This window comes from Populus trichocarpa, chromosome 2 (assembly GCF_000002775.5).
Source record: "Populus trichocarpa isolate Nisqually-1 chromosome 2, P.trichocarpa_v4.1, whole genome shotgun sequence".
Taxonomy (NCBI): domain Eukaryota; kingdom Viridiplantae; phylum Streptophyta; class Magnoliopsida; order Malpighiales; family Salicaceae; genus Populus; species Populus trichocarpa.
This window is the reverse complement of record NC_037286.2, coordinates 5,273,350-5,283,669: the sequence shown is the minus strand read 5'-3', so window position 1 is coordinate 5,283,669 and position 10,320 is coordinate 5,273,350. Positions and strand designations below refer to the sequence as shown.

Here is a 10,320-nt window from a genome sequence, read left to right as displayed (position 1 = left end):
CTTCCTCTGTGAAATTATGGTGTAGAAATGAAGGGTTTTATGAAAAATTTCAGTATGAAGTGGATGATTAATCATGGGGAAGGAGTCAATTTCTCTAATTAATTTCTTTCTGTAAAACGTTTGACGAATCTTTTAGTTTCTTGTTACTCCAAGAAATAAAGCTCCATCTAATTACATAAACCACTGAAACTGATAGGTTTATGCTTATGTCTTAGCATGTGTCAGATTAATACCTGAAGGACGGTTTAGATCTCTGTGGAAACCTCAACTGAGAGATTTATTATTGCTGTTATGAAATATATTTTATTTTGTTTTATTTATTAAGAATAGAATAATATTTTTATTTTAATCTATATATAATCTTTATATTTAGACTAACACAATTTTTTTAGAATAAATTGATTGTGCAATATTAATGAAATCCTAGTTTATTTATTTATTTTTTATTTATTTTGTTTAATTTAAATTGTTTAAACATAATATTAGAGCATGATTTCATCAAACAAAATTTAATCTCTAACACAACTATCTAGAATCAAAATATATATATTTCTTCGTGCATGAACAAAGGAAGACTTATTCTAGATAGACAGTCGACCGGCGTGATAATAAACCCAAAAACAAAGCATCCTTTATCATCATGGATTAAAAATCTCGTAATTAACACCAAACTACACCTCAAAGTGAGGAAAATAACATAGCAAAGCCTTAAAATTTGTTCTTTACTTGGTAATGATATTTCTCGGTGACGTAATTTAATATAATGCAAGTCTCGATATGGTCATGAACTAGTGAAGAATATTGGTGTGTGTGTGTGTGTGATATATAAAATTATAAAGGAATGTAAACTATATATGAAGAAAAAAATAATTAGTGAAAAATAATTTAGTTTCCTATGTTTAATTATTTGATCATCAGCTAGTCCTTTGATTGCTTAATGCTGTCAATTTAATTAGGGCATTGCACTCACAAAATCTCATGATCAATGCATCTAACATCTACAGATATGCGTGAGCATTAAATCTAAGGTTTCTTGCCAGTCTTCGTTGTGCCTTAATTTTACCCTCTCTCAGGTTTAGTTGGAATATTTATCATAACAGTTCTCTCTCGATCTGAAAGTTGGTCGAGGCGTAAGAGACATATTCATAAACAAATTATGAGTAAATCTAAGAAGTGATAGCAATGATTTTGAATCCAACCTACAGGGTTTGCTTTATTATGCAGTACTGAACTTGATTTGGTGAAGCCTTCGGTTGTAAAAAATAGGAAAACATTATTGCTTCATTTTGAATCCAACATGCAGGTTTACTTTGTTAATTATCGTCATGTTTATGAATGCTTGTCATGGTGAGAGAAAGAGGTGTGTTTTTTGGTGATGTATTTTTATTTTTTTTAAAAGTGTTTTTGAATTGAAAAAATATCAAGTTAGTGTTTTGTTTTTTCGTGTGATTTTAATAAGTTTGTGTTTGTTGGATAAAATATATTTTTAGGACTTGTTTATTTATTGAAAAATAGTTTTTTTAAAAAAATTATTTTAATAGAAAATATTTTAAAAAAAGTGAATTTCTTTTTTTTTGCAATGTCATGAAAAATAAATTAAAAAATATTTTTTAATATTTAGTTATGCCATGAAAATGAGCTAAAAAATCACTTGTTAATATTTTAAATTTTTTTAGGTTTATCTAACATATATAGAACATTAAATGTAATTATTTGCTCATTTACAAGAAAAGAATGAGATATAAAAAGTGTAATGGTAGAAAAAAAGAATTTACTATATAATATATTTATATATAGTTTATTTTATAAAATGTACCTATACATATAATATTATAGACATATAACTATTTTTTGGTGTTTGGAGAAAATTGAAAATAATTTTTTTTCTATCGTATCCTAATTTTATACGTAATTTATATGATTTAAAATGTATAATTATTGTATGATATAACATATTTTGTATTCAAATGTATTTTCTAACAATATTATCTAAATTAAAGTATTATATGCACTAATATATCAAATTAATATATTATAATATTGTATATTAATATATCCTAATATATTATTTTCTATATAATTATATTAGTAATGTATTATTTTCTAATAATATTATATTTTAAATTATTTATTAATATATTATTGTTTATATATATATGTATAAGAATAATGAAGTATTATATTACTTTAGTTTTTAGATCCTTTATGAAAAATGTTTTTAAATTTTTTAAACTAAAAAACACTTCTATCTATCTAAAACTTATGTTTTTGTTTGACCATAAAATGAATTCTATTGACCAGATTTCTACAATGTAGATAAACATGAGAAAGTTACGAAAGTTTTTCATTATAACCCGTGTCTCTGAAACAAATGTCAGTGTTTTATTTTATTTAATTTTTATATAATTTTAATTCTCATTATTTTTTTAATTATTTTTTTTATTTTTTAATTTAATTCATCATTATTTTATTTCATTAGTTTTTACACTAGATGAAGTCCTTATTGTTTTGATTGCTATTTATTTTCTTTTTTAATTTTTAATGATGGATAATTTTGTTCATATTTTTTTTATATCTTTTACAATGCAGTCTCATGATACAAGTCACTAGTTTCAAATATTAGGCCTATTTAATTTCAATATATTTTTTTAGGTATTTTTTAAATTATGTTTTTTCAATTTCATCATTTGACATTAAGTTATTAGGCACTGAAATTTCTGATTTTTTTATGGGGTTATCTCAAGTCACAAGTTGGTTAACTTAACTCAAGTTGACTCAGATTTTTTTTTCAATATTTTTTTTTTAATTTTATCATTTAACATTAGGCTATTGGGCCTTAAACTTTTTTATTTTTTTCACTTTTTTTTCTTTGAGGTTATTCCAGGTCTCAGGTTAGTCAAGTTAACGTTGGTTGATTCTGTTTTTTTTTCAATGTTTTATTTATTTATTTCTAGGTTATTTTTAAAATATTAATATTTTTTTATTACGATCTCATGTTGTGGGTGATGGGTTAGTAGAGTGAACCTGTGTTGACTCGGGTTTTTTCTTCGACGTTTCTTTTTAAAAATTAATTTTTTTTTAATTTCATCCTTAGAGCTTTATGTTTTTTCACTTTCCATTACATGGAGTATCTTAAGTCGCATGTTAGTTAAGTTAACCCAAGTTTTATTATTGCTTAGATATATTTTTTGATGTCAAAAAAAAACTAACCTGCATGACATAATGTGCGAAAAAAAAAAAACTAGTTATACCTATGATTCATCTACGTCATATCCTCTGTCAAAAGCAATTGAAAAGGTATCTTTTACTGTATTTTTATCATTTATTATTTATTTTAATTATTTTGAATTATATAATAGATAAGTTTAATGGGGAAACGCTATTGGTTTTCCAATCGGAGATGTTTTTCTCAACCTTATTAGTTAGGCTTCTTTGAGCATTAAATGTTTGGGTAATAGATATCCAATGAATAACCAATAATCAAGCCTTCGGCTATGATATTTAATCCAAAATCTTTAAGCATCAAATAATGGTAACAAACTTAGGATATGGAAAAATAATCATTGATAACCACAATCATTTACACTAAAAGTAGAAACGTGCAGGGAAAGAGAAGCAGCCAACAGTGTCAAATTACTGAAATTAGCGCGCTGCTGGCTGATTTCTCGGCCATTTCATTTGGCACTGCGCTGGAGCTAATGATATTCAGCCACCATCCGAGCAAATTGTATTCGAGAGAGATGCAGAGATCAAGAGTAGCTCTCGAGATACTGCATGATCGCTAGTGAATTTTACTTCAACCAAATTGATCCACGAATTAAAATCACAAAATATTAAACATTATTATTGCGCCAAGGCCTCCAGTCAACGCAACCACCGCACAGAACCACCCACCCTTCTCACCGACGGATTATAACAACGTTGGATATGTAAAACTGCTAATATTACGTGAGAAGTATATACTGTATATGAGAGTGGACAAAAAAAAAATAAAGAAAAATACAACGAAGAATGGGGTTAAAATTTTGAAAATAAAAACACAAGCTGCTGGGATGTGAGCGCAACAATATGATACAAACACATTCTAAATACTTGTGTACTAAAATTAATTCAGCATGCAGTTCATGATCTCCTCTCAACATAAACCTCTGCTAAACAGCATAGATGACATAAGCCAAAGTTTAAACCGGACTTTTATTAAGTAAACAGGCAATCAATCCCATGGTCTGATGCAAACCTGATGATCCAAAAGCAATCAGAAACTGTACCAACACGGATGAACTATACCAAAAACTCACTCCCTCAAAATGACCTGTTGTTGGGTTTGGACGATGAAGATGACTTGGATTTTGCAAAATCAACCAGGTCTTTGAAGAGTGCATCTTCTGGTTTTGCTTGTTTTGGAGGGGTAGACGAATTAAGAGAGAGATTTTGGGTTTGAACAGCTAAGCTGTCATAAGAAGAACCAGATCCGCTGCTTGAATGAGAAGCACCACCTACAACACCGATATTATGCTCAAAGAACTGCTGTCTTTGATTATACCTGGAAGGCGGTGGTGGAAGAGATCCAGCGGGCTGTGCATCCCAAGGAGCTGGGGGCAGCCGTTCACCAGATTGGCTTAATGGAGCTGGTTCGTCAAACACAGGATGTCCAGTTAGCACAGGAGAAGAGTTCACAGCACTGGAGGGAGGAGATGAGGCCGATACCGTTGGAGAATATGGTGGCGATGAGCTTACGTTGGAATGCATTGGGACTTTAAAGGGTGTAGGTTCTGATATTTGAGGGGATCCTTCAGACTTGTAGACATCACCACTGAGATAATCAATCATGCCCGTCTCCTTGTTGACTGGATTCTTTGACAAGGGAGGAGGAGGAAGAAATGGGCTGACTGGTCCTGGTTGAGTCCTAACACTGACTGGTTTCTGGCCCAGTCCTTGTGAATTATCTCTTGATGACCTGTGGTGGCATGATTACACCAGCTTATTAGAATTTGATTATACCAACTTTTCCCTCCTTTCCTTTGACAGTCACTATGTTTTAAGATCAGAAATCTGATGGTTCATTAATATGATTCATGCTCAGTAACCTCAAACATACTTCCCAACCAAAATGAGAGGGGCAAAAACATCATGAAACAACACGATAGTCAGGTTTCCAAAGCTTTTTAACAGCTGAATAAGACTAAGCAGTGGCATGTAGTAAAAGAAAAGAAGTCTAAGGAGTGGACATCCACACATGCAAATGTGTATCCCCATGACTTTTTGTTTCGCCAAAACACTCTCTTGCTGAAATGTTTATACCATCCAATGGTGAGAACTTGCATCTTAAATTTGTCAAGGCATGTTCCATGGGTAAACCCAGTAAGAATCCTCCATCAAACCACACAGAACAATGAGCATGGCATAAGAAAATACTGTAAGTGGCAGGGGAGAGAAATCTTCAGTACATTACCTGTGCGCCAGCTGCGTAAAATCATCTTCCGACTCATCATCCTCATGGTTAATATTAGCAAGAGGCACAACTGGAGTTTCCATTTCCCTTTCTCCCACACCAGGGATTCCTTTCGCAAAATCATCATGCTGACGGAGTACCCGCTGCAGGTCATCATTCAGTGCTAGTCCCTGAAATAGAAGCCCCTCGTCTCTGAAAGAGCACTATATTTGTCAGAATTATCTGCAGCAGAAATTGGAAAAGCAACATAAAGACCTAATTCTCACGTTGTATTGTTAACAAGAAGCATGACACGCTTTTGGTAAGAACGGCACTGGTCAACAAGGTCGACAACCACTTCTTGCTTTACACCCTGCCAAAATATCCAACAATAACAATACAGAAATATTATCCAAATGTTGCAAAAAAATGCAGTTTCTTTGAAGTTGCTATCCAGATGAGAAGTTGAAGCATTGATATGTGCAAGTTCCACCTCAAACAGAGAGCACAAGAGAAAACTGAACAAGACAAGACTTCTACATCTATTGTTTGATTATTTACTTTTATTTGATTGATCGGAGTTTAATTTATTTTACTATTTAGAAATTTAGTTTTATCCTATTTATATAGTTGGTAAAAGTAACTTTTGTTAACATTGTAGTTATGCATCCTCTTAAGAATCCTCATTCCTAAGTGTTTTAGGGTTTTATCAGTGTTCTCTGTGCAGCCTGCTCCATATTATTGTGAAAGTGATTTCAGCTTTGACAGTTATGGTCTCTCAAATTTAGACATTTGGTCAAATCAACCCATCTATTTTATTTTTGGTCAAATTAAACCTCCACAAAATGGAGACCGTTATACAACCACTGGTCAATTGGAAGGAAAGGGTTTGATTTGATCAGAAATAAAGTAGGGAGTAAATTTGACAGAATGCTGAACTTGAGGGATCATAAATTACTTTTATCCTTTGGCAATTGATTATTGAGTATCGAAAGTGTATCCTTCCTATCTTGACAAGTATGGAGTTTTTCCATCCCCTTTCTTTCAATTCAGAACTTCATATACATTGGTGTGCATTAAGGTTTAATATCTCAATCCATGAAGCACTGACATAGTACAGAGACCCCGCTCATGCTCAGAACCAGGGAAATTTCAACAACCACATAGCCTCTGAACTTAGCAACATGCTTTGCTAGAACAAAATTTCCATGGGACAAAAACTATATTTTACCTCAGGGTTTTTGGGATCCATGGCACTAAGCATTTCCATTAACACATCTGCTAGTCCACGAGCGTTTTGAATCTCATGCAAGCTGCAAAATATATTAAAAAAAATACCAAGGTAAAAAGATCTACTATTAATTAATCATTAATCCCTACACCAGCAGGACCAACCAGTATAATAAGAGATAGAAAGCAAAAGGCAGATGAAGAAATGCAACATTAATGAGACTTCCATTATTTAGGACTGAATTGCACGATCAGAATCATCCTACAACTAAGCAGTTTTAAATTAGTTCCCTTATGCTTATTGCCACTTGTGCCTATCGCTTATGCATAGGTCATGCAAGTGCACTTACAATATATTCTTGCATAAAAGATTGATTACGAACTAAATTCCAACCCAGTCATAGTGTTTTCATTTAAAAATGGGGATACATTAGCAAGCTAGAAATTAAAACGTTAATTGGGAAAGAAGATAACAGCTGATGTAGTACTCAGTCAACATTATGCAAGAATCCTAATGTACTCAAATGCCTATTTATGGCACAATAAATGGAAAACCATAAGTACCTTTATTAATAGACCTATTTAACCCTAAGCTGGGGAATGAGCTGAAGAAATGAAAGTCCAAACAGTCGAAGCATTACCTGAGGCCAGAAGCATCAGACTGCAGAGAGGCTTGAATAGCAGCATCTTCATATGCTGAAGGTACATCAGCTATAGGCTGTGTTTGGGGAGGAGTAAAGAATGGTACACTGTTCTCTGCTCGAGGTGGAAATTCAACCCCTGCAGACTGCCAGGTATCCAACATTAAGCATAATGAAATAAAGCTTCATGAACACATAAAGGAAGTGAAGGTTGATAATATGATTTCTGATCTTAAATCAGCCACCTAAAGCTGATCAGCTTCAAAAGGAATAGAGTTTAAAATCAATGGCAAAACTCACACACTCTTGAGTTATGGAATGACGAGTAAAAAAAGGAAATTTTAGATCATTGACACATTATGGCAATTGAGAACAGCCTTTTAACTTTCCAGTCATTAAAACCAGGAATTACATCCATCATTCACTAGAATGTATTGATCTGGGAAGGAAACATGAACCAAAAGGTATGAGACTCATAGGAATTCTAATTATAACAATTCTCAGTAGAACTGCTGGCTCCAAAATAAAAGGAAACTGAGAAGAACTTCTAAAAGGTGGAGAAATCAATTACCCTTAGTTCATTATATGCAGCATGATATTGAGGATACCTTCCTCTTGGTCCCTCGAAAGCTTCTTGCCATGCATCTATCAGAAGAAGTATCTTTTCTCGCACATTTAAATCAGGCTGCTCAATTTCACAAGAAGAAAAAATGAGATGGGAACAGGAGAAGGGAAATTCATAGCACTGGTAAAAAGAGAAAGCAGCCACCTTCTTTTTTACTATTTTAACCATATCATGTAAGATATCACGTTCAATGATTTGCTGAAACACACTGTCACCACAATTTTTGCTTAGTGTCTCCAATGCCTGTATCATGCAACATAGCCATTCAACTCAACATCTATCAACAACCGCAATTTCAGAGATGTACACCATACAAATTTAAAGGCAATTGAGACAATATAGAGAATGTTAGAGCAATCATGTAGCAATGTCATGATGCGTGCAGCTCATGATGTAAAATTAATTTAAAAAAATGAGCCAAGTCTAGAAAGTTTGAAAATACTAACAAAAAGAGCTAGGAGTTGGATTTTAGGATTTTTGCTGCCCAGTCGCTTCTTGAGTATTTTCAAGGCATCCTTTGCTTGCCTGCAAGACAAATCAAATTCAGAGAGGAATCAAAATCAGCATAATTTAAGAGCAAAATCAAAATGAGCATAATTTGACTTTTCGAAATGGAAAGGGATAAAAGTGAAATGAATCACATTGAAAACTTTAGATATACATGATAAAAAAAAAAAAAAGGTCACAATACGAAAAAGAAAAAAATTGCCTATGGCATTTTCTAACATCACAAACATGACACGGTAGTTCCAATACTAAAACAAAAAAAAATGATAAGCCCATTTCTCAAGGAATGGGATATATGAGCAAACGTAAGGATTTAAGCTACAGCTTATCAAGAGCCTGCTAAAATATGCAATCAATCAGCAACTATGCCTGAGAGGTCGCACAATCCAAACAAGTATAGAAGTTGCATTCCATCAAGCATAATGCTATCTAAACCCAATCTATCCAAAAGCTACATGCAGTCATGTTGGACAGTCCATCTCAGTTCTCATATGGGCCAGAAACATGCACAAGCAGAAAGCATCTCAGCGAAATTTCAGTGCTCTAACATAAGGATCTTGACAAAAGTAATACATTCATACCAGCTCTGAACAACTCCCAACGCGCGCACATACTCTATTCAAACAAAGTATTGAACAATACTAACATTCCTACGCAAAATAAGCACAACTCAGAGAGAACAGTACCTGCATGAACTCTACCAAAACAAGAATTTAGAAAAGGATGAAACGTATACCCAGGATCCATGTTGATGATATCACATAGCTCAATGTTTACAGCCCAGTCAGGACCAATCAACATATCATTGGTAGCCCTCTCCGCACAAGCCGCAGCAGTATTAGCCATGATTATAGATAATCACTAGATGGTACTTTGATTTAAGCTCGCTACCCTTATTACCCTACAAATCACAATAATCAACTAAATAATCAGTTGCGAAATTCAAAAACCGTACAAAAATAATATCAAGAAACATCATTCATGAAACACGAAATTGAAGTGATACAATTGACTTGTGACATATATAAGCACATGATCGAATACAAAACAGCAAATTATCACAAATTGAATAGCCCAGGACTTAGATTCTCCATCAAAACCCATTAAAACTCGAAGAGAAAACAAAAATCTCATGGCAATCTCAACACAATCATGGTGTATCAAAATCATCAAACAAAACCCAATTTGACCCAAATGGATCAAGGGAACAAGAACCAAAAACAGTTAAATTATATATAAGTAGATAAAAACCCCGCATCAACCTTAAACCCCAACAAGAAAACAGTAACAATCATTAACAAGAAGCCTTGATTACCCAGATTTAAGGCAATTAAAGAGAAAACGCAAAAACCCCACTGGACAAGAAGTAAGAAAAGAAAAATAAAAGGACAAGATGTACGAATCAGAAGAGAAAATATAGTGGGGGGTAAGGATCTTGAAGCTTCCCTGTCGAGAGAGAGAGGGAGGGGGGGGGGGGTAACAATAAATAAAAAAGAATAGCAACAATACTGGCAATTTTATCATACAATAGAAGGAGACTGGGTTAGGAGAGGGAGATAGCCTTTCTGTTTATTTGTTTGGCGGTGTTTTTTTTTATTATTATTATTTTTATGTCATTGAGAAATAATATATTCTATAAGAATTAATTAATAATGTTATGTTTTTATTTTTTATTATTTAAGATAACAGGTAACCTCTTTCCCACGCATGACAGGTGTCTTCTTTGTTTTTTGAATGCAATTTTACCTTGTATAATCTCATGAATTAAAAAAAAAAAAAAAGGAAACCAAAATATAAAAAGCATTGCTCATTATTGGCCAGTCGCGAATTAAATTATGGTGTGTCACTGCTTCGTATTTTCTTTCTGGAAAAAGAGTAATATATTT

The 10,320-nt window shown here is 32.8% G+C and overlaps 1 protein-coding gene across 3 annotated transcripts; it reads right to left on the bottom strand.

The window, feature by feature from the left end:
* Nucleotides 1-4,069: 4,069 nt before the first annotated feature.
* LOC7466434 (TOM1-like protein 3) lies at nt 4,070-9,969 on the bottom strand. 3 transcript variants are annotated; one of them, XM_002300920.4, is made up of 10 exons: nt 9,750-9,969; nt 9,171-9,335; nt 8,374-8,452; nt 8,072-8,170; nt 7,874-7,987; nt 7,303-7,448; nt 6,663-6,744; nt 5,719-5,804; nt 5,453-5,644; nt 4,070-4,957 (listed from the first exon to the last, which is right to left on the bottom strand). In XM_002300920.4, exons 2-10 carry the CDS (start codon nt 9,278-9,280, stop codon nt 4,303-4,305), a joined length of 1,563 nt encoding a protein of 520 aa, XP_002300956.1. In that variant the 5' UTR covers nt 9,281-9,335; nt 9,750-9,969; the 3' UTR covers nt 4,070-4,302. The 3 variants fall into 3 exon arrangements, with proteins under 3 accessions (XP_002300956.1, XP_024451195.1, XP_024451194.1); XM_024595427.2 differs by lacking the exon at nt 9,750-9,969 and adding an exon at nt 9,016-9,084 and having other exon boundaries at nt 9,171-9,319; XM_024595426.2 differs by lacking the exon at nt 9,750-9,969 and having other exon boundaries at nt 9,121-9,268.
* Nucleotides 9,970-10,320: the final 351 nt, after the last annotated feature.

Bases quoted from the DNA above. Each gene is read 5' to 3' on its own strand.
- LOC7466434 (XM_002300920.4), bottom strand. From the start codon at position 9,280: ATGGCTAATACTGCTGCGGCTTGTGCGGAGAGGGCTACCAATGATATG. The intron at 8,171-8,373 runs GTTAGTATTTTC...TGCATGATACAG, and splicing joins TCCAACTCCTAGCTCTTTTT to GCATTGGAGACACTAAGCAA. The intron at 5,805-6,662 runs GTAAAATATAGT...ATATTTTGGCAG, and splicing joins TGGATCCCAAAAACCCTGAG to GGTGTAAAGCAAGAAGTGGT.